The sequence below is a fragment of the Pipistrellus kuhlii genome, unplaced genomic scaffold, assembly GCF_014108245.1.
Source record: "Pipistrellus kuhlii isolate mPipKuh1 unplaced genomic scaffold, mPipKuh1.p scaffold_m20_p_5, whole genome shotgun sequence".
NCBI lineage: Eukaryota > Metazoa > Chordata > Mammalia > Chiroptera > Vespertilionidae > Pipistrellus > Pipistrellus kuhlii.
Window position 1 is genome coordinate 66,935,896 of NW_023425551.1, and position 27,766 is coordinate 66,963,661.

General features: G+C 38.2%; 1 protein-coding gene across 1 annotated transcript; it reads right to left on the minus strand.

Moving 5' to 3' along the window:
- Positions 1 to 1,066: 1,066 nt before the first annotated feature.
- On the minus strand, positions 1,067 to 4,249 carry IL17A (interleukin 17A). The gene is made up of 3 exons (XM_036415071.2): positions 4,223 to 4,249; positions 2,925 to 3,130; positions 1,067 to 1,346 (listed from the first exon to the last, which is right to left on the minus strand). Exons 1-3 carry the CDS (start codon positions 4,247 to 4,249, stop codon positions 1,109 to 1,111), a joined length of 471 nt encoding a protein of 156 aa, XP_036270964.1. The 3' UTR covers positions 1,067 to 1,108.
- Positions 4,250 to 27,766: the final 23,517 nt, after the last annotated feature.

A 27,766-nucleotide genomic window follows, 5' to 3' on the forward strand; every position in this document is an offset into this window, starting at 1 on the left:
TTTGAGGGCATGTAAAATTGAGAACTTGGACTTGTTTGGGTCCAGGGTGTTGTTACTCAAAGGCATACTTTGTTTTGCTCTCAAATTTGCATTCTTTTCCAAATACAGAAGAGCTGAGCTGGCCAAAGTTCTTTTATTTTTTATTTTTTATTATTATTATTATTTAATATATTTTATTGATTTTTTACAGAGAGGAAGGGAGAGGGATAGAGAGCTAGAAACATCGATGAGAGAGAAACATCAACCAGCTACCTTTTGCACATCCCCTACTGGGGATGTGCCTGCAACCAATGTACATGCCCTTGACCAGAATCGAACCTGGGACCTTTCAGTCCGCAGACCGATGCTCTATCCACTGAGCCAAACTGGTATTGGCTGGCCAAAGTACTTTTAATGAGAAAGAATAAGAAAACACATTTTCTTTCCAAACTTTATTATTATAAATTGTTTTTATTATAAGGGTTTAACAGAGAAGAGAATTAGACTGGCTCTTTTGTGAAACCTCAACAGTTTAAAAAATTAAATTAATAAATATGAAATTAGGTATAGTCATTTTTCCCCCCAGCCATGTTATGTACTCCTAAGAAACAAAGAGGAGAAAATCCTTTATCTATATGTGGTACAAAATCAGAAATTTTCACCTGACATTTATTTCTATGTAGGATTTTTCTAGGCAGAACAATCACACTATCTTCCTCTAAAGACTTAACACATATAAATAGTTTCATAAATAGCTCATATAAATATAGGTTTTACCTTTTAAATAATAAAATTCCCAAGTCTGGAATATTGTCTTCTTAAAAAATAAAATAAAATTAGGCCTGTAACTCATTGAAATGGAATCTTATACCATCAGAATTATCTCAGGGCCTCTTAAATACATAAATAACTTAAAGCCCATAGAAAAGCAAGTAAGAAACAAAATGGTACTTAGTTTAAACCTTCCTTCTTGGGGAGAGGGAAAGATGATTCAGAGTCAATCTCTGAACCAAAGTGTTACCTATGAAATTTCAGTTGAATGAACTTATTTAAGAACCCTAGTGAATTGGTCAGAAATGGGGCTAGGTCTACTCCCCAGAAAGCCTAACAGATTCAGAGAGCTGGGATCTTAAGCCACGTGGTGGACAATGGGGGTGACACAGGTGCAGCCCACAGTCACCAGTATCTTCTCCAGCCGGAAGGAGTGGGGGCAGTGCCGAGGCTCCCTGCGCAAGACCAGGATCTCCTGCTGGATGGAGACAGAGTTCAGGTGGTGGTCGATCTCCCCTTCAGGATTGACGCAGAACAAGTGGCGGCACTTTGCCTCCCAGATCACACGGGGATATCTCTCAGGGTCTTCATTGCGGCTACAGGGAGAGACAAAAGCCAGGAAGAAAGTGAATTCCAGGTAAAGCGGGAAGGATATCGAACAGGAAGACAAATAATTGAAGGAAGATAAATTCAGAGGGTGACAAACTATAGTTATTGCAAATTCTCTAAAGGCTATTAGTCTGAAAAAGAAGTAGTTTCAGGAAAACTTGGATTTTTAAGCACATGAAATATGGAGAAAAGGCAATGATCAGTTTTTCCCATTTACTTTGAAGAATGAACAGAATAAGGTAGACAGACTATAGAAGGATTTAAGTTTGATTGACATTAAGGATGTTTTTATTTAGATACATTTGATAGATGGATAAAGACCAAGAGAATCATCTAGGAATAAAATATTTGTTAATCTGACTTAATAAAGTTTGAATATGGAATGCATCAAAATTTTTTTTCTGACAACACATCCCTGGAAGAGAGCCAGAAGCTGATTAGAAGTGCTAGAAACAAAAGCTTTAGCCACTATATAAACCTTAATTTCCTCTCTCCTCCAGCTGAGTTGATGATTTGCTTTGAGATGTTTTTTTAAAAATTTATTTAAAAAGTATGTTTTATTTATTTTAGAGAGAGAGGAAGAAAGAGAAATAGAGAGATAAAAACATTAATGAGAAAGAAACATCAATTGAATGCCTCTTGAACATCCCCTACTGGGGATGGAGCTTGAAACCCCTGCATGTGCCCTGACAAGGAATCAAACTCATTAACTCTTGGTTCATGGCCCACCCACAACAACTAAGCCATACCAAGCTGGCTGCTTTGAATTTTAATTGATGTATTTGAAGTATTCTTAGTAATTGGAAGAGGAGAAAAAACTCCACAGTCAGGTAAATCTCTAGGTGCCACATATTTGAGGCTTATTTGCATAAAACCAAACTATCAGAATATGTTTTTAAATTTAATTCCTCATGGGGGTCTAAATACTAGATGTACTTCATGGGGGTCTAAAAATGTTTTTAAATTTAATTCTTCATGGGGGTCTAAATTTAATTCTTCATGGGGGTCTAAATTTAATTCTTCATGGGGGTCTAAATACACACCAAATATAGATCTGTTGGGATGTAGACCAAGGCTATCTAACCTAAAAAAGGGTGGCAATACCCAAGATAATACTTCTTTCTCCACTGAGATTTAAGCCACATATTCCAAGTTCTGATAAGACAAAATGCATAAAAATACTCATTAATTACTAGTAATTTACAAGAAATCTTCTCAATGGAGGTCCTTGTATAGAAAAAATTCAAGCATTAATCCCTAAGAGTAAATAAAAAATAGACTTGGAGTGTCATAAATATTAGAATGTAGACCATCACAAATTGGGGTGGGTTTTTGGTGTCAATGACAAAGACATCTAATAGGATGGGTATTGGGGGTAGGGTTGTCTTGTGCTCTAGCAAGTAAGTTTGCAGAATGAAGTTTGAGAACCATTGTTTTGCACAATGGCTCTTCCAGGTGTGACTGATGATTATGAGTGAGTAAAAATTTCCCTCTAAGTGATTTAACTGGCAGTTTGATGCATAAAATATAGAAGAAAACAGATTTCATATAGGGTCCTTACGTACTGGAGATTCCAAGGTGAGGTGGACCGGTTGTAGTAATCTGATGGTCTTCTAGACTTTTCATTTTCATTTCGATTAAGGATGTTTAGGTTGACCCTCACACTCTGAGGGAAGTTCTTGTCAGTATTTGGGCATTCTGGATTTCGTGGAAATACTATTGCTGCCTTTACTATAGCCACCAGACTCAGCAGCAGTAGCAGTGACTGGAACTGAATGGGAAAGGAGAGAGAGAGGTGGGAAATTGGATTAATAAGTGGTTTTTGTTACCAAATTGTGATAACAATTGTATTGCTAATCAGAGAGAACATACTATATTCTAGGACAATCTATTGTAAATTTTCAGATCAGTTAAATAAAAACCTGGCTAGATGACTAAAATAATATTAAGACCACAGAGTTTTTACCAGTTCTAAACATTCATCTTTTGATTTAGGAAAGGCACATTATTTATTGGCTGGTAGTAATTTTTGTAAAAATTACAAGTCATCATACTGTCAGTACATGCATCACAGTCAGGTCATTGGGATAATATTGACCTTGATTTTCTAGGAGGAAATGTCTTTCTGTGCCATTGCGCTCTATCTTATCATTCTGTGAAACCCTTTGTGAAAGCAATTGTGCCCTTAAGAAAGGGCCATAGCAAATCCAGGTGGTATCAGTATTTGTGTTAGAAATGCTGTTAGTATCATTGGTAAACATCCAGCCAAAAACTGGATCCTCTGAATGTTTTCTTAGATATATTTTACAGTTTTCTAAATTTACATGTATTAATTCTATAATCAAATTATATTTCAAAAGAGATATTTTAAGAATATAAAAACCATTTACTCTAAACCACAGTTATACTGTATCTGATTATAATATTTGGGTTTGGTGAACCAAGATTGTAGTATAATAATAGGATAATGGAAAGAAAAGTTATTGCCACAATTAATTAAATCCTTAAGGATTTAATTTCTTTAATTTTGGATTAAAGAAAAGTGCTGTGGGAGAATTATATTAAACCACTTGTACTCAGAAGAGTCGATTTCCAATAAACATTATTTCTTACTGCACAGAATTATGTGACACTTCTTTGCATGATTTAGCCCCAATATAGCTATCTTTCAGTTTTAATCTAATTTTTCAAACTGATATGTACCAGTTCTTTAACATGATATACAATGACAAGTATCTACCAAAGCTTTCATTTCCTATTGTACATGATCTCTATAATCAGAATCCAGAATTTCATGCCCAAGGTCCAGAAGTATCATCTGGTCCAAATCAATAAGAGTATTGCACGTTAGTGCAGGACTCACCATGGAGGAAGTTTTCACAGAAGCCATTGTAGTTTCTCTTGATTCGCTGGAGATGGATGAGCTTGTAGCTGCTGTGAGATGGATGAAGTAGTACGCTATCTTCTCTCTTTTTATAGCACTTTGATCCTTCTGTGGTCACTTACGTTGGCGTGTCGGGGTGACACTATTTTGGTTAACAGTTCCATCACCAAATGAGGTCAGAAAAGAACCTCTCCTTCATGGCGAATAGTATCTGTTTCATAGCATGAAGGAAACTGGGAAGGACAGAAATTTATGTTTCTAAAGTCTATTTCCTTTCTTCCTTCTTCAAGGAACTATTGTATTACTCATCAGAAGTTGAGTAAAGGTGCTCTACTTATGAGCTGATATTATTCATTTATGGCATATACGAAGCTGCTATAAGAGATATGCTTTATTTTAATGGCTTATGGGAAAATACGAGTTTGACATAATGTTCAAGTTGTTTGGTGTCATGCACCTTGATTTCCCATTTGATAATTCTTTTCCTTATCATATTCCCCAACTGATGTTATAAAGGCCATTTTAGAAACTACTCAAAATCTCACCATATAAACAAACAAAAAAGGAATAAATAGTTTAATGATGATGGGATATATTATTTTATTGAATTGACACCTGCTTTGTTGAATGTTTATTCTGCTAAGGAACTAATATCTAGCTTCAAGAGACATGAGACTTACTATTAAAAATATGTCTAACAAGCAACTTGTTAACTAATGCAGTTCCTCAGGAGGAATGAGTTGGAGGTGGAGGGAGGAGATATAGACAGGCAGTGGAAGAAATTGGAAATGTAGAAAGGGATTGGAGAAATGTGATGGAGATAGAGCACAAGAGGGTAATGAATAGAAGTAAAATGACAAATATAAAAAGGAAGACGAAGAATGGGAGAGATAAGCAACTAAGAGAGAAGGATATGGTTTTCTCCTTCCTTTTCTGTCCACTGTTTTAGTGAGATGAACTTTGATTTTAGGTCTTTAAGAATAGTTCCTCCTTAGGAACTCTGACGACCTGCTCAAGGATGATAAAGATGAGTGGATACAGATGTGGCTGGCCACTTATTATCTTCTCTTTGCCCCTTCTCCTCAGTGAGGTGAACATGGCTCCCATGTCCTCTCAGCTGGCATTTTGTATTATTCATGAGGATAGTATCTCATATAATGTAGGGATTATGACTAGCAGTTCTACCTCAACAATTAGGGTATATAAGAAGTTGGCTAAATCTTGGGTGTGTTCATCCTGAGATGCATTCCTCCTTGCCCTGATCTACTCTGTCTCACAGAACTGACCCTTCAAGCTGCTTTCTCAGGCTCCCTGGCCAGCTGGCTTTTAGTGTGTTCAGCTGGAGGGCAGGAGGGTGGGAATGGAGAGAAGGAAGGTGGTGAATATAAGGGGTTTCCTCACTATGTCCTAGAGCACTGCTAACTCCTTTTGTGTTTCCAGCCTTGGGATGGTAGCAGCCTCTTGTTGATGCCAATCTCAATCAGTTCCTTGCATTAAATTTTCTCTTTTGCAAATGCCTAAAGTGACTTCTGCTTTACTGGATAGACTGTGTCTTGACTTATCAATGAGGAAGGCCATGAGCAGCTGAATCTCAGGGGTGATGGTAGATGATTTTGATGACAAAGCAGATTCTGATGGAAAAGAAAGTAAAATGCAGCCTCTCATGATTCCCCTAGTTCTAGTGTTGATATCACTATCTATCCTTGAAGACATGGAGTCACTATGAGCTCCCCTGTCCCTCCTCTACCTTGTTAAGGTAACAATCTTAGAAGCTGCTGTGTCTCTCATATCTGTTACCTATATCCAGACTACTGCCATTCCCTAACTTACACTATCATCCATTTGGACTGTTTTAATAGCCACCTTTGCTCTTCCCAATGGCTGCCTTCCACTCACCTTCGACATTACTATGAACTGTAATTGAGAAAAAAATACAAAATTAAAAATAAATTAGTTTTGACACTAGGTAATCTTTGCTATTTATAATTTTTAGAGAAAAAACAAATAGAGGCAGTAAGTTAGGCGTGATTGCTTTTCTTAGTGATTTTCCTTAGGTTTATCTATTTTCCTTCTCTGAAAACTTTGGAAACAGATATCCACAAGTAATGAGGAACTACAAATTGGCAGTTGGGAGCTGAGTGTGGAGGAGGGATGAGCCATTCAGACTGGGAAATATTCCTAGAAGTCAATGATGCATTTCAAGGAATAATTAGAATAATGATTTTTAAGGCTTCTTGATAGTATTATTTTACCAAACAATATTCCTTCCTATTTACAGTAGAGAATAATGTAAGAGATAGAAGATAAAAAATTCTTTTGTATTTGGGAGAGAGCATTATCGAATCTTTTGTTTTAATGTGGTCAAAGATTGCTGTTTAAAAAAAGAAAGAAAAGAAGCCTACCTGGTGTGGCTCAATGGTTGAGCATCAACCCATGACCAAGAGGTCACAGGTTCAATTCCAAGTCAGAGTACAGGCCCCAGTTTCTGGCTCAATCCCCAGCAGGGGGCATGCAGAAGGCAGGTGATAGATATTTCTCTCTCATCGATGTTTTTACCTCTCTCTTCCTCTCCCTTCCTTTCACTCTAAGATAAATGAAAACATGAATAAATAAATAATCTATATCTATATATCTATATATCTATATCTATATCCATATATATATATATATATATATATATATATATATATATGTATTTGCTTAGGTATTGTTATGATTGATCTGTATTTTTATTTTTATTCTACAGACTTAAAAAAATATTGTTGGAAGTATTGCATATATTGCCTTTTCCCTTCCATTGACCCCTTCTAGCCTTCCCCCTCTTCCCTGTCCCAGGGGGAGGTACTGTACCATCATCAGTGATTAACTTAAAGCCAATGGCCAGCTGAAACGAGTTTGGCTCAGTGGATAGAGAGTCGGCCTGCAACTGAAAGGTCCCAGGTTTGATTCCGGTCAAGGGCATGTACCTTGGTTGCGGGCACATCCCCAGTAGGGCATGTGCAAGAGGCAGCTGATTGATGATTCTCTCTCATCCATGTTTCTAACTCTCTATCCCTCTCTTCCTCTCTGTAAGAAATCAATAAAATATATTTTAAAAAAATAACCCACTGTACTTCTCCCTTAAAAAAAAAAAAAAGCCAATTAAGCAGAGACAGTGTTGAATGATATATGAGCGCTTATTCCAATAATTCTGGCAGTATGGGAGAGGAGCTGGTCATCTATGAAAATCTTCTTGATAAGCTAGCTGCCTATATTGGGTAGAAGGACAAAGATTACATGGGAAAGTAAGAATTATAGGCATGGAGAAGTAGGCAAGGTATAATGGTTACAGGTTACTGGCAATGCAGCCACCCAGGGTGGGCACATCGGGGACCAGGTTGTTTCTGTAACAAGGTTGTTAATCTTTATATGATGATAAGCAGTTCTCAAAAAAGAAGAATGGGCTGCATTCTCAGGTTAACTCCCATGTCCCAGGGAATACAACTCTCAGCCAGGTTAAAATGTGCTTTCTCCTATCAGAACAGGACAATCACGATTAATATTTCTTATAACTATAGCTAGTTCCCACTACTCTATTTCTGCCTCTAGCATTCCCAATTGTTATTTCTATCATCTTAGATCTATGAGATTAGTTTTAAGTGAAAAGTCTCATTCTTCTAGAATGCATTTGCTTTTGCCTTGAAAGCAATTCACAGGGATAGAATACAGTGAATGCAGGATCTAAAAAGAGGAATACATTGAATACAATAGCAAGCAATCAGACTATAAAAAATAAATAGGACGACCTAAATGGTTTGGCTCAGCAGATAGAGCATCAGCCTGTGGACTGAAGGGTCCCAGGTTTGATTCCAATCAATGGCACATGCCCAGATTGTAGGCTTGATCCCCAGCAGGGGGCATGCAAGAGGCAGCCAATCAATGATTCTCTCTCATCATTGATGTTTCTTTCTCTCTTTCCCTCTCCCTTCCTCTCTGGAATCAATAGAAATATATATTTTTTAAAGAAATAAATAGGATAAAAATTAAAGAATTCCTGCAACCTAGGCAGGCTGGGTAGCCAACTTGGATAAGTAAAATCTAAAAAATCCTTCTCATTGTATTACCTTGGAGATGGTTTCTTTAATTTGTTGAATGTTGTTTTCTAACAATTGAGAATTGTCAGAAAGATTAGGGTGGTATATTCCTTTGAATTCCTCACTTCTGTAGTCATGCTGCAATAGCAAATAAACCACTGCTGCATGATTCTCTAGAAGTGCCTCCCTGTCCTGGCTCAAGTCTTGATTTATCCCTGGAAGTGGCATTCAGGGCTTTAACATGCTACAAATTAGCTGGGTCACTTCCACATTAAGGGAGCCTACTATTACTGGTATAACAAAAATGGTAAAGCAATCTAGTCAGTAGGGCTCCATGGTGAAGATTATCATTGCAGCCTGGTGCCACGACTGTGAGAAGAAATGTGTTGCCATTACATTACTCATTAAGAATTGCCAAATTCTGGAGGGATAAGGTAGGAGAAAAACATATAATTTTGATCAGGTAGGGAGAAAAAGATATAATTTACCAAATTGCTTAAAGAAAATAAACAAGTTTCATTATGTTTGAAAACAAAATGTTTAAAAATAAGCATATGCCCTTTCTGAAATCAATAAAAATATTTTTTTTAAAAAAGAGAGAAAGAAGAGAGGAGTCCTGGACTTGTAACTCAGTTGGTTATTAAATGAGCATCTTTCTTATATGCCAAGATCAGGGCACATACAATAAATAAAATTTTCTTTAAAAAGAGAAAGTGGAAACCTCATAAAATTATATATAATTATTTTATGCATCAGAAATTAGGGGAACGTTTAATCAAGGAAAGCTTTACTATCTTGTTTATGAATTTTCCACTTACTTCCCGAGAGGGTTTTCTTGACACTGAATTGTGTCTTCCCCAAATTTTAAAGTTGAAGCCCTAACTCTCAATACCTCAAAATGTGACTGAATTTAAAGACAGAACATTTAAAGAAATAAGGTAAAATGAGGTCATATGGAAAGGTCCTAATGCAGTATGATGGATGTCCTTACAAGAAAAGGAAATTTGGACACAGACATATATGACATAGAGAAAATACTTCGTGAGGTCACAGTGAGCAGGCAGCTGACTACAAGTCAAGGAGAGAGGTTGAAAAACAACTGACCCTACCATCTTAATCTTGGATTTAGAGTTCAGACTATAAAGGGAAATTATTATTGTTTAAGCCACCCAGTTTATGGTATTTTATTATTACAGTCCTAGAAAAAATAATACAAGGGTCAGTTTTAATATCTTGTTATGTGAAACATGTAAGAAAAAAAAAACAACACAAAAATTTGAAGTCATAACTATATGTATAACTTATTTTAACAATCTACTTTTTATACCCATGTTTTAGTACATTTGTTTACTAAATAAGTTCTTTGTCCTTGAATCCCCATAGGAATTGTATATGGAGGACTAATTATCCTAATAACTTTATTAATGTGCTAAAAAGATTGAACATGTGTATTGAATATGCTGTGTATTTGATAATAAATATGTAATAAAGTAGTGAAAATTTTTCATGTTACAAAAAAAATAAAAAATAAGTGATACTTTCAACAAAAATTTTTAAAAACTATATATTTTCAGTTCATTCACCCCATAGTCAATTTTGTTTCTCCTGATTTTTCTTGCCAGTACTTCTATAAATCCAGATACTCTATAGAGTTATAATAATGTTCATCCAGTTTGAAGGGAATGGTCTGAAAATGTATTCTCAGATATATCTGATATAAAATAAGTCAGAGTTCTTTCCATAGATCCCTCAGAAGATGTAACATTTTTGCAAATGCATTATAATAAAACAGTGACTATCTCTAAACAACAAGAAGACATTTAAAATGACATGGTTATGGACTTGATTATAATGTAATTGACATGGAATCCTTTCTGTAAAATACAGTATTCCAGAATAACAAGTAGAGTTATAGGCTCCTAGAGATTTTTATGTAATCTCCAGAACATCTATTTTAATAATATGCATATATAAATAGAATATAGTTGTTATTTCTTTATTTGACAGAGTTTCTCATTATCTTAAGTATAAAATTTTCCTTCATAAGGAGAGAAAACAAATCCTTGAGGCATTCCAGGGCTTATTGGATTGATCAAAAGCCAACTTTAGGTCAAGAAAAAGTTTCTTAAATTTCAAACTCTGGGAAGATTGTCAAACTTATTTGATCAAAAGATTGTATGTCATTATTACTACTATTATTATGAAACAGTATTAGACTATTCTATTTCTGCCCCTGACAACATCATGTCATCTTTCATAAAACAACCACAATCCATCAGTGTTTTCCCCATTCCTACATTAAAATCTACCATCACATGAGTATGTCAATTTCTCCTTTGAGTAATAACTACTAACCTCATGGAAACCAAGCCTCTTTCTTAGTTGGGTTTCTCACTAGCCTTTTACTGAAACACTGATTTAAAGTGGGTCAGACAACTTTCCATTTTTTTCAAACAAATAAGTTTAGAATTTTATACCTATACGTTAGCAGGCACATGCAAATTTGTTTTACTGGTGGCCTTCTCTTTGATAATGCTGACCTCATCTGATACCCTCAGAATTAAGGTCAACAAATGACTGAAGTTTCAAGTCTGAACGGATGTCACTGAAAAGTAAGGTCTAAAATTAAACAAGCAAACCAAACCACACACTAAGTTTGGGCTATCATGTTATCAGCTTTATCTTCTTTTCAGCAATTTTGAAGTTAATATAGTCTAGAGACAACCACAGAACATAATTAAAAGGAGCAATAATAGCATACGAACCTGGAACAAATTGCTAATTGGTTTTTCTTCTCTAGTCAATATAGAGATGGATGCTATGGTTAGGTGGCTGCTCTGTGAATTAGAAATATAGCAAAATTAATACATAATGATGCTATATTCCTTATTCCAAAATAAAGATTTTATTCTAAAATTTGAGATGATTTATACCAAAAGTAGATGTAAAAATATGAATCAGGCTTAGAGAACATAGAAGCAAAAGTTAAGACCAATATAGTTGCTGTAGTTGAGGTCAACATTTGTCTCTGAACTTCCTGGTAGCCAAAGAAAAAAATAGATATGCTCAGTTATATAGTTCTTGTTATCGGAAAGGAAGAAGCTAACTAATTCCAGTAGAGGAGATGGAGTTTTTCCTATCACTACAGTTTGAAGTAAGGCCTTATAAGGGCTCCTGTTTAGTATATTGATTACGGACAAATTTTTGGCATCAGACATTCCCATAATCAGATCTCAGCTCTACTTTAGCTGCTGTGTGCCTTACTTAATGTTGATAAATTAACTTTTATGGGTATTCCAGGGCATGAGAACCTGTCAGAGTTTGTCAGCTCTTTTTGGAAGAGACCTAGGATCTGAGGACACTAGTGATTTTTCACTTTGTGTCTACTCTCTGAAGAAGTAAGGAGATTAGGTACTTCAGGCTTCCACATGGCCTGGATGAAATAACCATTCATTCAACAAAGGTTTTTTAAGCACCTGTTATGTACCAGGCACTGTGGTAAGCTCTGGGGGTATGGAAGATACAAGAAAAGGCTCTGCTTTCAAGAAGCTGAGATCCAGTGTAATCCAGGCTCTTCATTCCTCTTCTATGTTTAACAAATTGCTCAATAAACTAGGGTTCTTAGATTCTTAGATAATCTATAATCCAGTGACCTAGAGAGTAAACAGACATTCTGATTAGTGGAAAGGGTAGTCCCAAATTATTGATTATTAAAAGAATAGTTACAAATTACTAATTTTTCCTTTTTTAGTTTATATATTATTACACTGAAAATGAAGGTATTTCAAGGTTTACCATTGTATTGAATTTAACTCAGAACTGCCACTCATATATGTGTCTATATGTATTTCACATGTATGTGCACAGACACACAAAAATACATTTTTTTCTGTTTACCATACCATGGAAGTAATATATGCTGCTCATTTGTTATACAAAATAATGGGGTATGGGGTAGGTGAGAAAAGCAAAAGAGCAAAATTAATTAAAATACTGGTACTTAGAAATAAGCTTTTGGATTATACTGCTGTTATTTTACAAAATTGGGATTATTTTTAAATGGTGTTCTAGGTCTTAAAAATACATTAAAAAACTATATTTTATGTATGTATTTATTTATTTATTTATTTATTTATTATTTAAATCCTCACCTGAGGATATTTTTTTTCACTGATTTCTAGAGCGAGTGGAAGGGAGGGAGAACCAAGGGAGAGAAGGAGAAACATTGACGTGAGAGAGTCACATCCATTGATTACCTCCCACATGCACCCCTACTGGGGTAGGGGAACCTGCAACTGAGGAAAGTGCCTTTGTCCAGGAATTGAATCCGCAACCCTTCGGTCTGCAGGGGGATGCTCCAACCGCTGAGAAAAGCTGGCCGGTGCAGTATTTTATTTTATAAAATTGGACCATATTATAATAGTGTTTTGTAACCTGTTTTTTTAACCTTATGAACATTTTACCTTTTAAAAGCTTTTTGTTTGTGTGTTTTTGTATTCAGGGTGAGGCAAAAATAGATTTACAGTTGTTCATATTGAAAATAATACAATAATTAATAAATAATAATGTAGAGGACCACCTGAGAAGGCACATGGACATTCTTTAAATTGTTAGCTGAGCCTGAGGCACTGGCAGAGTACCTTTGTTTAGGTGTCAGCAGGGGTGGGTCTAGATATGTAAATCCAGTAATGCTAGAGTCTAGTTAAGAATGCAAATAAGCTCCTTTGACCCTATAAATAAACCTGCGTGGCTTGGAGGGCCGCCTTGCTGCCTCTCCATCAGAGAGTATGGCGCCCACCTAGCACCCAGCTTGATGAATCTATTTCAGCCTCCATGCCTCTTTCTTCTTTCTCTAATTTCTTAATCCCCAGCTCCTCCACCCAGGAACCTGTCGTTTCCCGTGATGGACATGGAAACAGAGAAACAGCCCACCACATAATAATACAAAAATAAACTGTGTTTTGCATACTCACAACTGTAAACCTATTTTTGTCCCACTCTGTATGTTTGAACTGAGTTTGTCCCACACTGTATGATTGGCTACCTAACTTCTTGAGAAATAGATGAACATCAGACTATTTAACCAATTGCCTATGATTAAATATTTTTATTGTTTTCCAAGTTTTTAAGATCTCTTTGACTTCTCTATGCCATGCTACTATAGCAGTGAAAATTCTAATGCTGGGTGCTCAACAGAATTATTGAAGAGTTCTAAATTTGCAAAGTGACTGAATTTGATGGAAGAGCAGTGATGTCAAGACATAAAAGCAGCCCTAGCTGGTTTGGCTTAGTGGTTAAAGAATCGACCTGTGGACTGAAGGATCCCAGGTTTGATTCCGGTCAAGGGCACATGCCCAGGTTGCGGGCTCAATCCCCAGTGAGGGGCATGCAAGAGGCAGCCAATCAATGATTCTCTCTCATAGTTGATGTTTCTAGCTCTCTCTCCTCCCTTCTTCTCTGAAATTAATAATTAAAAAAAAAAGACATAAAAGCAAAGGAAAACAAAGGAAGAGAAAGATTGATAGAGTTATATATACTTGGTTGTATAAGTTCAATACAATGGAAGTTATACTGTTTTTCATATTGGCTTGACTCAGAAGGAAGCAGCTCCAACTCAAGAGTTTAAAAAAAAAAGAAGCACATAAAAATTTAGTACCCAATAGAATGAGTTAGGAGAAAAAACCTTGTCATATGGTTATAGTTCTATGAAAAGTTTAATTGTAATGGGGCATATTCAATATTTTAATTTTATAAGAGATAAATTATTTAAAAAGATATATTTATTCAGGCATTTATAAGTTGCAATTTTCTGGTTTTTACTTTCCCATAGTCCATAGAAGTAAATATTTTGGTTCAAAATACTTCCCTACTAATTTTTGTTTGGTAAGAATAAATAGAAATTGTGATGATGTCAATAGCTTTATTAAGGAAAATATGCTATCTCATTCACAAGATAATAAATATAATGTACTGTAACCTATTCACAGATGCATGACAATCAAATATACCCTGTTTCCCCGAAAATGAGACAGTGTCTTATATTAATTTTTTCTCCCTAAGTTGCGCTAGGTCTTATTTTCAGGGGATGCCTTATGTTTCCATGCGCTAGGTCTTATTTTCGGAGGATGTCTTATTTTCGGGGAAACACAGTAATAATAAAAATAATGCTTAAGATAAATTGACAGCCCGGCCAGCATGGCTCAGTGATTGAGCATTGACCTATGAACCAGCAGGTCTCAGTTCAATTCCCAGTCAGGGCACATGCCAAAATTGTGGGCTCGATCCTCAGTGTGGGGCATGCAGGAGACAGGTGATCAGTGTTCTCTCATCATTAATGTTTCTGTTTCTTGACAATGGGAGGATAAAGACACATTTGTTAATACCTTAATCAATAAAAAATAAGTAAATAAAAAATAAAAAATTGACAGAGACCTATGAAGCTTTTTAATAATTCTAGTTAGTGTTATTACAAAGGCAACAGACATTAAAGACATCAACAAAAATATTTATAATGGCCCTAGTCAGTTTGGCTCATTGCATAGAGCATTGGCCTATAGATTTAAGGATCCCAGATTTGATTCTGGTCAAGGGCATGTACCTTGGTTGTTTGATCTCCCGTCCTGCCAGTCAGGGTGCTTGCAGGAGGCAACCAATCACTGTATCTCTTGCAAATGGATGTTTCTATCTCTCTGTCTCTCCCTCTCCCTTACACTTTTTCTGAAAAATCACTAGAAAAATATCCTCGGGTGAGGATTAACAACAACAAAAAATGTACAACAGAAAGGTCTATGAAGGTATAAAAAAGGTTCTACCATATGGTAGGTAACAAATGTGAATGGTATACATTTTGTAATGTCATAGAGCTCTGCTTGGTTTGTATTTATCCATTCATTTATTTTGTTTGATCTCTATAATAATTCTATAGGTTAATTTTATCAAAATTTATAGAAAAGAAAAACTAAGGTTTGGCAGGTTGCAGTAAGTTGTCCAAGGTCATTTAGTTGACTAGTGATAGCCTTGAGATGGATTGTAGCTGTATCTGATTCTCAAGTCTATGGTCTTTTCACTGTGACAAACATTGATATTGAAAATATTTTAAAAACTTATTTTGCAATTGAGTTTCCAACTTTCTAAAGTTGACTTTTGGATATTTTTGAAGTTTCAAAAATTTGAAGTCTTAAAAATTATCAAATTATCTTTTATTCATTCACTAGAGGCCCGGTACACGAATTCATACACAGGTGGGGTCCTTCGGCTGGGCTGGTGATTGGGCCAATAGGGGCTATTTCACCTAGTCCCAATTGGGCTGGTTGGCTGGGGGTGGGGAGGGAAAGGACTTTGGGAGGTTGGCTGGCCACAGGAGGCTGAGGGAGCACCCTGACCGCCAGGGGGCAGCTCCTGCATTGAGCATCTGCCCTTTGGTGGTCAGTGTGTATCATAGCTACTGGTCGGTTGTCTGGTCGTCTGGTCATAATGGTTGCTTAAGCTTATATATATATAGATTTGAAGGTATTACCTCTTTCATTTATTTGGTTTTATTGCCAATTATCTTTGTTTTATTGACAATCCTTCTTTGACTACTGCTGCGGTTGTGTCTAGACTAAGCCATAACCAACATGTAGTTACTTTGTGATCTGCTTGAAGTGGAGATTTCCACAAAAATAAGGAAGGACAGAGAGAGGGGTCTATACTCTTTTACTGAGTATTGATGTAATAGGTTTAGCGCTCAACTTCCTTGCTGAATTAGAGGATCGGTAACCTTTTCTTTTTTTTCTAAAACAAAGTAGGGGAGGTTCAAAGAAGTAGACTTTAAGCATGAAAAGCATCTAGGGGAATATTATATCATAGCTATGAATCAGATTGGTTTTCTGTTTGATCTGAAGAAGTAGGACATTACAGTCATAATGCATTTTAGCTATGGAGAAAAACTGCAGAATTCAGGGTTTTAAATGTTAGATCAGTATGAGTTAAACCTCATGAATTTAATGCTAAGTGTAAGATAATAATAGTTGAAAAGCCATTAACTTTGAAAATTATCTTATATACATATTATTTTTAAATATTTGTTAAAAATTTATTTGTATATGCCATAATTTATTTATTTAGTTTTCTATTAATGCATTTCAAATTCATTTCAAATTATTCTCTATTAATCAGTAATGATGAGTATCTTATTAATTAGGTATTGGGTTAAACATATCCTTATGATATGACATATAAGGGTTTTTGTATTGTCTATATTTTACTAAGAAATCTTGAAGATTATATTGTTCTTTGTAATAGAAACTCATTTTTGCTAGCTTAAGCAAAAATGTAGAATTAATTATAAGGATATAAAGATGGTTCAAGGAAACCAAGGGTAGGCATGACAGCAGGAATTCAGGAATATTAGAACACAAGTGAACAACAAACAGGAGTCAAGCATATGCTTCCTCAGTCTCTCCAACTCTCTCTTCCCTGAACTATGCCATTGCTATATCTCTGTGGATTCCTTTTGTCTGTGCTTCTGGCTCTCCCTGTTCACATAGTCTCAATTCCATTGGTAGCATTTCTTAGTTCCAATCCATGGATTCAGGAGAGCCTATTGCTTTGACTTGAGTCGCATGACTAATCAGCTTTGGACTGGACTGCTAAAGGTCCAGCCTTGTGGCTAATTTAGCCCTGTTCTCAGAGAACAAGAGTGTGGGTTGGGGAGACATTCTTAACAGTGTGTGTACTCTAGGTAAATTTCCTACTCTAAGAGAAAAACAAATATGTAGGTAACAAAATAATTTCTTTCCTCTGTACTTCATATCTTGACAAGGATACCTCTAGCTCTCTGAAATTTATTATTCTTCCTGAACCTGGGTTATATGATTATTTATATTTTGTTTATGGCATATTTGAAATATGTATATGTATATAATTTATATACATGTTGTGTATATTATATAATTTATATGTGTAATATGTGTATATGTAGGGTATCTCCCAAAAATATATACATATACCTTGAATAATTATAAAAGCAGTGTTTATTAAAATCCATTTCATTTTGTAAAAATATATATTTTATTGATTTTTTACAGAGAGGAAGAGAGAGGGATAGAGAATTAGAAACATCAATGAGAGAGAATCATCGATTGGTTTCCTCCTGCACGCCCCCCACTGGGGATGTGCCCGCAACCAAGGTACATGCCCTTGACTGGAATCGAATCCGGGACCCCTCAGTCCGCAGACAGACGCTCTACCACTGAGCCAAACCGGTTTCGGCTCCATTTCATTTTTTAAATTGAGCTATCAGTTGTTAAAGTGTGTATACATTCTTTTGGGACACCCTGTATGTATCCATATATTTACATACAATATTTTGTGTCTTCACTAGAGTTAAACTTATTAAGTTATAGTTCTTAGCATTGCACAGAGCATATATGGTACCTGTTTATTATCTTTTTAACTTTTTTTGTCTGAAAAGACTAGATATGAACCCATTATCTGTTACTTTTAAAAGTAGTTAAATGTTTTATATAAGTTTATATGGATACTGCTGAACCTATGCAGTTTTAAAATTTTTCTTTGGTAACATCTGCTGCAAAAATAACACCTGAAGGCGAGAGACAGGGAGCCAGGATTCTGTGTGAGTTACTAAACACAGCATCTCCTAGACATGTAAACAGCCATCAAGGAAGTGGTTAACCGAGGTGAGAAACTTACTCGTCTGCCTTTTTGCTTGCTGCCAGAAGAGATACTTCAGCAGGGTGAGTGATATATCCAGGGGGAGGTTGTAGAAATACTTTTATGTTTTTGGGAAGCTGAATCTCAGCAGAAATATATTGCCCACTGGTTGTCTTAGTTTATTAAACATCCATCCATCCATCCATCCATCCATCCATCCATCCATCCATCCAGGTATTTTTGTAGTTTTACTAACATCTTATCCCCAGCATCTACTGGCATCATGTTCCTGTGCATTAAATACATTAGTATCATCTTTTTAGTTGTGTTTGACTGGGGGCCAGGTAGATATCTGTGCGTGGTCATATAATTGGAAGTGTGTGGCGGGGGAGTTATGTGAGCAACCAAGTGGATGAGCTGCAGGCCTTGGCCTTCCCGCAGGTGAAGGTGCTATTCTGGTCCTACCACACTGCCACAATCTTCTCTGTCGTCAAGGGCTCACCTTGCTGAATCTGTGGACATGGACTGTCTTTTCTCTGATGGGAAGCAGAATGGATTCCACTATCCTGACTTAATCATGACACCACAGTGTCAATTGATCTTAGGAAACATCTTACAGGGGTCTTCAAACTACGGCCCGCGGGCCACATGTGGCCCGCAGAGGAGTCTGATCCGGCCCGCCAGGTTTTTTGGGCAGTGAGCGCAGCCGAGGTGTTACAGTAGGAATTAGTAGTTCATATAGTCCGGCCCTCCAGCTCTCTGAGGGACCGTGATCTGGCCCCCACTTTAAAAAGTTTGAGGACCCCTGATAGCCCATCCAGAGTGAGGATGCAGGTGAGAATTTGGTTAAGGCAAAGGCTAGTTTATGAGCTTCCTGACATCTGAGTGCCTAGTCAGCACTGTTGTCATTGCAACACTTGGCTTTAATCAGTGGTGTTAAGATGTAAGCCACTTTTTGTGTCTTGTTCTATTTCAAGCTCAAGGAACTCGCACATTCAAAGCACAAGGCCATAGCACTAAGGAGTGTAAATGAGGTACAGATTATCAAACTCTTCCCTATAACATGATGACTCTGTACCCCACAGGCTCCTAGATCAGCATTGTGAAATAGAGATATCATGTGAACCACACATGTAATTAAAAGTTGGTTTTTTTTTTGTTTTTTTTGTTTTTAAAGATTCAGTTTCTCCTGAAGAGGTGCTAGCTGGCTCTTGTCATTTCCTTTGGGGCTAGTCTGATGTGGAGACCTCCCAGGAGTTGTGGGCAATCTCTGGTTCCTTCTCAGAACTGAAGAATTCAGGGCATTAACATTGATTATTGAGCGCTGTCTGATGGGTTGAAGATTTATTGTTTAGTTTGTGGGAGTCTTTTTGAGGTCTCCCCAAACTTACTTTTGTTGTGGCCGGCAAGACCCGGTGGAGGCAGAGTTCCAGATGGGTAGCAACACCCTGTCGAGGCAGGACTCCAGGCCAGGGAAGGAACGAGCAACCAGACCCCCAACAAAGAATGTAGCATAACTTAGTCATAAAATAGTTCTTTTGCAAGGCTCAACCCCCAGGCAGGCATGTCCTATTACCAGTAGCCGCAAGGCAGGACAAACAGACCAAACCAGGTGAAACAGAGACTGCTTAAGCTGAAAATAAACCCCCACCCCAGGTGTTGTATAAACTTTAAATGTTACTGTACTAGTGGAATTTTTCTATAACTTATAACTGACGTTTCTTTGTTAAAACTTTTAGCCAGTCATAATCTGCCAGGCATCCCTAAGACAGGGATAAAAATAGCATGCTTAGAGTGGGTCGGGGCTCTCGTTGCTCGCTGCTGTGTCAGTTGGGACAGGAGCCCAGACTCGAGTTCATAATAAAGGCTTCCTAAATTCCAATTTGGCTGACTGGTGGTCGTCATTCGCAGTTCGCCCATAACACTTTAGAGAAAACTCTGCTGTAGTTTTTTCTTTCTAGCAATAGAGCCTACTAATTCCTTGAAACTCAAGTTTCAGGAGCCAAATCCTGACTTTGCCACTATTAGATATATGACCTTGAGCATGTGACCTAATTAATCTCTTTATAAAATGGGGATTGCAATAGGGCTTTATATAGATTATTGGGAGGAATAAATACATTTATACATGTACTTATAAATGTGCTTGGCACATACTACCTTGTTTCCCTGAAAATAAGACAGAGTCTTATATTAATTTTTGCTCCCAAAGATGCACTAAGTCTTATTTTCAGGGGATGTCTTATTTTTCCATGAAGAAGAATACGGTACACATTTATTGTTAAATGAAAATAAAGAAAATTTATTACCTGTATACGGTATGGTAGTACGGTAGTTGTCAACACAAACCAGACAAACTGTGAGTCCTACAGTATCAAGAATTTACTCATTTATTCAATGACAATCATGTCATCATCTTCTGGAACATCATCATAACAATCCAATTCCTGAATTTCCTGGTGAATTTCTTGTGACTCCATTTTTTTCAGAATCAGTGGACCAAATCTCTCATGTTTAGCCTAGGGAGGGCCTTATTTTTTTGGGGGGGGATGCCTTATATTTCACTCAGAAGGAAACCTGTAAGTAGGTCTTATTTTCGGGGAAACACGGTAGTAATAGCTAACATTTACTGAGCACTCACTAGTTAAAGTCCATGTAATCCAGAATTATAATGTGGGTTTTTTTTTGTTTTTTTTAAAATCCTCATCCAAGAATATGTTTTTACATTGATTTGGGAGAGAAAGAAAGAGAGAGAGAGAGAGAGAGAGAGAGAGAGAGAGAGAGAGAGAGAGAGAGACAGACATTGATTAATTGCCTCCCATATGGGTTCCAACCAGGGATGGAATCCACAAACTAAGTATGTGCCCTGACTGAAAATCAAACCCGTAACTTTTTGCTGTATGGGGTGTCACTCCAACCAACTGAGCCATCTGGTCAGTACCCTCAATTACAAGTTTTTGAGGAAGCTGCTATTATTTTCACTCCATAAAACAAAAGTGTAAGGCTTAGGAGGTGAAATAAATTCTATAAAGATGACCAAATAGCAAATGGCAGAGTCAGAATTTGAGCCTAACTTGTTTGACTCTGAGCTCACACGCTCAGTGGGCCATCTGGAGTGGGCACTCCATCAATGGTTCCTCCAGCAGAACCGTGAGCCTGTTAGATTAAAATTCCTCATTTCTGGTCCAAGGACTCAGGAGGCTAATTTTTACTAATCCTCTGAAGCAAACTCATTAGTCAAAGAGCCAAATAGCAACAGAACAATGATTGAAATTTCTTTTGAGAGTCAAATTTTTTAAACTTCTTCTAATGCCACTTCTTCAAAATAGACTCAGATCGTGATATTTTGTGGAAGAGCCACACTCAAGGGGACAAAGAGCCGCATGTGGCTCAAGAGCTGCAGTTTATCGACCACGGCTCTGAAGCAATCCCTCTGGCACTTTCTGTCTCACTCTCTACCAAATTTGGGCCGGAAGGACTGAGCAAGATTAGTTCTTCAGATTCAATCAGACACATACAACCATTTGTCCTACACAGACTGCCACAGTCTCTGCAGTGCTTCACTCAAAAGTGAACCAAGCCTGACCAGTGTGGATCAGTGGTTGAGCATTGACCTATGAACCAGGAGATTGGTATTTGATTCCCAGTCAGGGCACTTGCCCAGGTTGAGGGCTTGATCTCTAGTAGTGGCCATGCAGGAGGCAGCCGATCAATGACTCTCATCACTGATGTTTCTATTTCTCTATCCTTCTCCCTTCCTATATGGAAAAAAAAAAAAAAAAAAAAAAAAAAGTGAACTGGGACTGGAATCAACACTTCTTTTTTAGATTCTTGGGATCTTATTTTGTGAACAACTGCTTCTGTTGGCTTGGGCATAGCTTATTTTTTGTGAACATTTGGTTTATTGTAATCCTATAATTTTAAAGTATTAACATTGTTTTCTCAAAATACTCAGTATTTACGTGTGTAAGAGTGTGTTCTTCTATGTTTAAACCCTTCTTGTCAGCATACATTTTAGAAATTCCAGAGAGGAAAGGAAATTGCCTACTCCTTAACAGGGCTTTGTAAAAGTCTGTGATCCAAAGGCCCTTAGCTAATGTTATTCCTTTCAAGAGGAAGCATTCATTACTCAAATGCCTCATCTGAACTGTTTCCTGTTATTTGCTGCTGCCATCTGGCGGCAGATTGGAAGAAGAGCAGAAACCTTCAGTGTATGCTTAGTAATTACCTCTTATGTCCAGCAAAGTGGATTATTTTCACTGTGTTTGTCTCTAGCATATGAGCAAATTAAATGATTATTGATAAAGCTAGCATTTATTATAAACAAACACCTTAGGCCATATTTCTTCAGGTTATAATAATAATAACCAATATTTATTGAAAATGTATTAAAAATTAGAACCTATTTCAAGTGCTTTACTTGGAACATCTTGTTTAATATTTATGAGGATTCTATGAGGTAGAAATTATTATTATCATCATTTCTCTTATTGAGGCCCCTACAGGTGGAATAATTCACCCAAATCACACTGTTGATAAGTGATAGAACCGGAACTATAATCCAAGAGACCCAATTCCTGTGCCCACACTCTTAACCACTGTTACAATGGACACTTAAGCTAAGATGCTCACCCGGAGAGAACACTCTGGAAGTGGGAGATGTGGGTGTGAAATTTTAAAAAATATACTTTTTATTGATTTCAGAGAGGAAAGCGAGGGAAAGAGAGATAGAAATATTAATGATGAGAATCACTGATCAAATGTCTCCTGCACACCCTCTACTGGGGATCAAGCCGAAAACCTGGGCATGTACCCTGACCAGGAATTGAACCATGACCTCCTGGTTCATAGTCAACACTTGTCCACTAAGCCACACTGGCCAGACTGGGTGTGAATTATAGTTCTATTGTGCCTATCTACACTAATAAAAGAGAAAGATTCAAATTGACCATACCTCCGCAATGCCCATCAGCCAATCAGGAGTGAGTATGAAAATTAACCCAACAAAGATGGCAGGTTAATTTGCATACACAGGCGTGGAACAGCCGAGTGGGGCTGGACACCTGCTATGAGGGGGGCAGCGGGGGTGGGGAGGAGGGGGAGATCTTGAGCTTGGACAGGATCACTAGTTTTCAAGCTGGAATTTGTGATGTGCTAGTGGTTTCACATACCTGGGGCTAGTGAGAGAGGGGTTGGGGACCCTCACTCCTACCACTGCCACTCCTTCACTTTTCTACATGACATTCTTCTCATTAAAGTTTTGGTTCTATGAATGATGTAATAGCTAAAAGAAAATTTAGAAACAACAGGGCTGGAGTCTTCTGGGGTCTCTCAGGAATACATGGTGGTGAGAACATGCCTAGACAGTTGTAGGAGGGAGAGTCACCGAGAAAGAGGTCCTATGATCTTCAGGAGAGAAGCGATAAAAATTCCACTCCTATGTGAATGGTTCTATCCTTGCTTTGTGAAATATAGGGTACCCCAAAAATATATACACACACTTTGAATAATTATAAAGTGAGTGTTTATTAAAATCTATTTAATTTTCAACATTGAGCTATCAGCTGTCAAAGTGTGTATACATTTTTTGGGGGACCCCTGCATGTATATCCATACTCACCCCTTTCTACGCCTTCATCTACCCCAAGTCTCACCCATCCTCTAATTTCCTCCAATTCCAGACTTCTGACCCCATGCAAAAAAGGGATGCAGTGAAGGTGATGTGGGCAGGTTACTTGGTAACTTTTCTTTATTAAAAAAGACCTAAAGGTTCATGAATCCTTTTTTACTTCTCATTGAAATATAGCAGTAGCCATACTACAATGGCTTTTTTTTTTAAATTTTTTTTATTGATTTTTCACAGAAAGGAAGAGAGAGGGATAGAGAGTTAGAAACATTGATGAGAGAGAATCATTGATCAGCTGCCTCTTGCACACCCGCTACCGGGGATGTGCCCGCAACCAAGGTGCATGCCCTTGACCGGAATCGAACCCGGGACCTTTTAGTTCACAGGCCGACGCTCTATCCACTGAGCCAAACTGGTCCCAGCTACAATGGCTTTTTAAAATATTTCTTCAGTTTCCACACTTGAAAGCTTAGGTTGAGGCCCAGGGCCCAGGAGGTACCTAAGGTAGAGGTCTCAATGTGTTTGGTAGGCCTTGGAGAGCAAGTGAAATGAATAGTGGCACCCTGTAGAGGAATTTGCACACGTTTTCCTTTTAAAGGCAATACAGAGAAGGACTACTTGCCAGAGAAATTCCACCCAGTGGCCTAAGCTCACAGAGATGTCCTTGTCACTGCTGGGCCCAGCTGTTCAGCATATGTGACAATCCTTACAGCCTTTGTCTCCCCTCCCATCTCCTGCCTTCCATATCCTCTTCCTCAGGCAGCAACTGTGAGCATCTCAGAGAAATGAAAGCATGCCATCCCAGAAAAACAGCCACCCACCAACTGGCTTTTCAGGCCACCCCTTTCAAGGGCACTCAGTAGAGCTTGCTAGCCGGTGACCCAACTGTTCTCCTTGACTTGTCCAAGCTGGAATGTTCCACAGTGGCAAGGGACACATGCCAAAAGAAAGCACTTGCACTCTGCAACAAAGGAAACCTCTCTCCGGCCTGTGGCAGTGTGTGTTATACACACACACACACACACACACACACACACACACACACACGCGCGCGCGCGCGCGCGCGTTGGGAAATAGAGTCCAGAGAAGGGAAAAGAAAGGGAATCCTTTAAAACATAAACTTCTTGTGTTATCAGACATCCCTTTGGCTCCCAGCCTTTCCACTGGCAAATGGCACCGTCATCCCTCTGTGTTGAAGCATATCAATGTGCCTTATTCATCACCACCCATATGTGTGTGAGGACACGAGAGTGTGAAAGGAGGTGCAAAAGAATAATAATAATAATAATAAAATGATGGAGAGCGTGTGGAGGGAAAAGGAAGGGATTTTATTTTAAATAATGAAAGCAAATCCTGTATTCCTGAATTCTGTACTAGTTGCTACATGTTGTAAGTTGCTGCATGTTGGGAAGTTTCTAAATAGGAGGTGATGACTCCTTTTCAAACTCCAATTCTCAAACTCCACCAATGTAGTGCTGTTTTTATCAAACCCACAGAGGTGCTGCTAAAGAAGGCGTTCGAAACAGTCTCTAGGGGAATTGACTTGGAGAAATATGAAGAGGCAGACATTTAGAAAAGGAAAATCCAATGAAAAGAGTCAACACTAAAACATTCAGATACTTCTGCCGAAACTGGTTTGGCTCAGTGGATAGAGTGTCGGCCTGTGGACTGAAGGGTCCCGGGTTCGATTCCAGTCAAGGGCATGTACATTGGTTGCGGGCACATCCCCAGTAGGGGGTGTATAGGAGGCAGCTGGTCAATGTCTCTCTCTCATCGATGTTTTTAGCTCTCTATCTCTCTTCCTTCCACTCTGTAAAAAATCAATAAAATATATTTTTAAAAAACCCACAAAAACATTCAGATATTTCTCTCCCTTACATTATTTGCTTCTCTTTGCTTCTTGCTTCTCTTCATCACTCCCTGCTTCCTGCCGGTTGTGTTCCCTTTGCTCCCTGGGAGGCCCCTGCCTTAATTCTGCACATCCTACCAGGATACAGTCTCATCCAGTGGGGCTGAGTCTATGAATGTCACCCTCTCCCAGGGAGCCACCATGCCTTCCCCTTCAGTGATTTGCAGGAATGTCACTGAGTCCCCCAGCCAGAGCTGCTAAGCTTCAAAGTGACTGCAGTAGTGGAACTAAACCAGCAAGTCTTCCCTCCATAGCTTGCAGGGAAAGGAAGACAAATAAGGCAAATAAACCAGGAAAAGCCCAGGACTTCCTGGAGGTGAGAGCTGAGAAGAGCGTTAGTTGGGTGTCTAGCACAGGTCCCGTGACTCTCAATAGAGATAGGTGTCTGCTTATCATTTATGCCTCTCCTACTTGCCCCCACAAGCACTTTCAGTAAACCTTTAGCATTTGCTGTTTTGACTCTGTAAGTGACTCTAAAAGCCCATGACGCAGTCATTTGTAATTTGGCTGAGACAGGAATCTGTGCTCTCGTGGAGGCTGGTGTGTGGAAGTGAGTCACTTAGGAAGTGAGTGAGCCCCAGAGGCTTGCCATGCATCCATGTCTCAGCTTTGGAGGTTCTCATTTCGTTCAAAGTTCATTTAATCCTCACAGCAACATAGTGACACAGGTGTCTTCATCTTTAAGATGATGAAACTACAAAATCAAATTCTAAATCAGGTATTTGAGATCTATGTAATCTCAAAGATTCTAGAGCTCTTAAACACAGAGAGTGTAATCTGAAATATGTGCATGGAAGTTGGGAAATGATGGTCACTGCAGTCAGGCATTAAACTTTTTTTTTTTTAATCACATTTTCTCCCCCTCATCACCATTTATCCTTCCTATACCCTCTTCTACCTCTACTCTGCCCCCTAAAATCGCCCCACTGTTGTTCTTGTCCATGAATTCTTTTTTTTTCTTTTTTCTCTCAATCTCTCCCCCAATACTCCAGGCATTAAATTTTGCCTATAAATTGAATGAAATTACACTTGAGTTAAACATTTTAAGGAACCAATTACATTCAGTGAAAAATTAATGAGAGAATAATTATTAACAGCTGATTAAGTCACCATAAAAGTCAAGATAGGTATCTTGCTTCACTAGATATGAGGACCTATCAGACTGAACTTACAGAAACTGAGAGTAGATTGGTGGTTGCTGGCAGTGGAGGTGGGGGAATGGGGTGATGTTGGTTAAATGGTGTGATTTTTCAGTTATAAGATGATAAGGTTCTGAGAATATAATTTACAGTGTGATGACTATAGTTAACATACCATATCATATACTTGAAAGTTGCTAATAGAGTGAATCTTAAAATGTTCTCACCACACACACACCCAAGTTCTCACCACACACAACCAAGTTCATAGTGTTAGGTGATGGATGTGGTAACTAATCTTATTGTGATAATAATTTCACAATGTATACATATATCAAATCATCATGTTATACACCTTAAACTTACACAGTGTTGTATGTCAATTATCCTATCTAATAAAAGAGTAATATGCAAATTGACCATCATGCCAACACACAAGATACACAAGATGGCTGCCATAGGATGGCCAGCAGGGAAGGACAGTTGGGAAGGACCAGGCCTGCAAGGCAGGGCAGTTGGGGGTGATCAAGCCTGCAGGGGAGGGCAGTTAGGGGTGACTAAGCTGGAAGAGGAGGATAGTTGGGGGTGACTAGGCCTACAAGGAAGGGCAGTTGGGGGGGGGGGGGCCCAGGCTTGCAGGGGAGAGCAGTTTGGAGGGCCAGGCCTGCAGGGGAAGGCAGTTGGGTGGGGGGATCAGGCCTTCAGGGGAGGGCAGTTAGGGGCAATCAGGCTGGCAGAGGAGTGGTTAAGGGGTGATCAGGCTGTTAGGCAGAAGCGGTTAGGGTCAATCAGGAAGCAGGCAAGTGAGCAGTTTGGGGCCAGCAGTCCTGGATTGTGAGAGGGATGTCTGACTGCCTGTTTAGGCCTGGGTTCCAGATTGGAGAGGGTACAAGCTGGGCTGAGGGACATCCCTCCTGCCCCCACCCTGGGCATGAATTTGGGGCACTGGGTCTCTGTATCTTCATAAAGCTGAAGGGTGAAAAAATAGCCTATCAGAATGCTACAACAATGTTAGTTTAGTGTAATATTATGTAAAACAGAAAAATAAATGAATGAGCTTAGAGACAGAGCCAATAACATAGGGGAAAAAATAGCTTCATAGGTCAAACAAAAAAGATGGAG

Bases quoted from the DNA above. Each gene is read 5' to 3' on its own strand.
- IL17A (XM_036415071.2), bottom strand. From the start codon at position 4,249: ATGGCTTCTGTGAAAACTTCCTCCATG. The intron at 3,131-4,222 runs GTGAGTCCTGCA...TTTCCCATTCAG, and splicing joins CTGTGAAAACTTCCTCCATG to TTCCAGTCACTGCTACTGCT. The intron at 1,347-2,924 runs GTACGTAAGGAC...CTCTCCCTGTAG, and splicing joins ACCTCACCTTGGAATCTCCA to CCGCAATGAAGACCCTGAGA.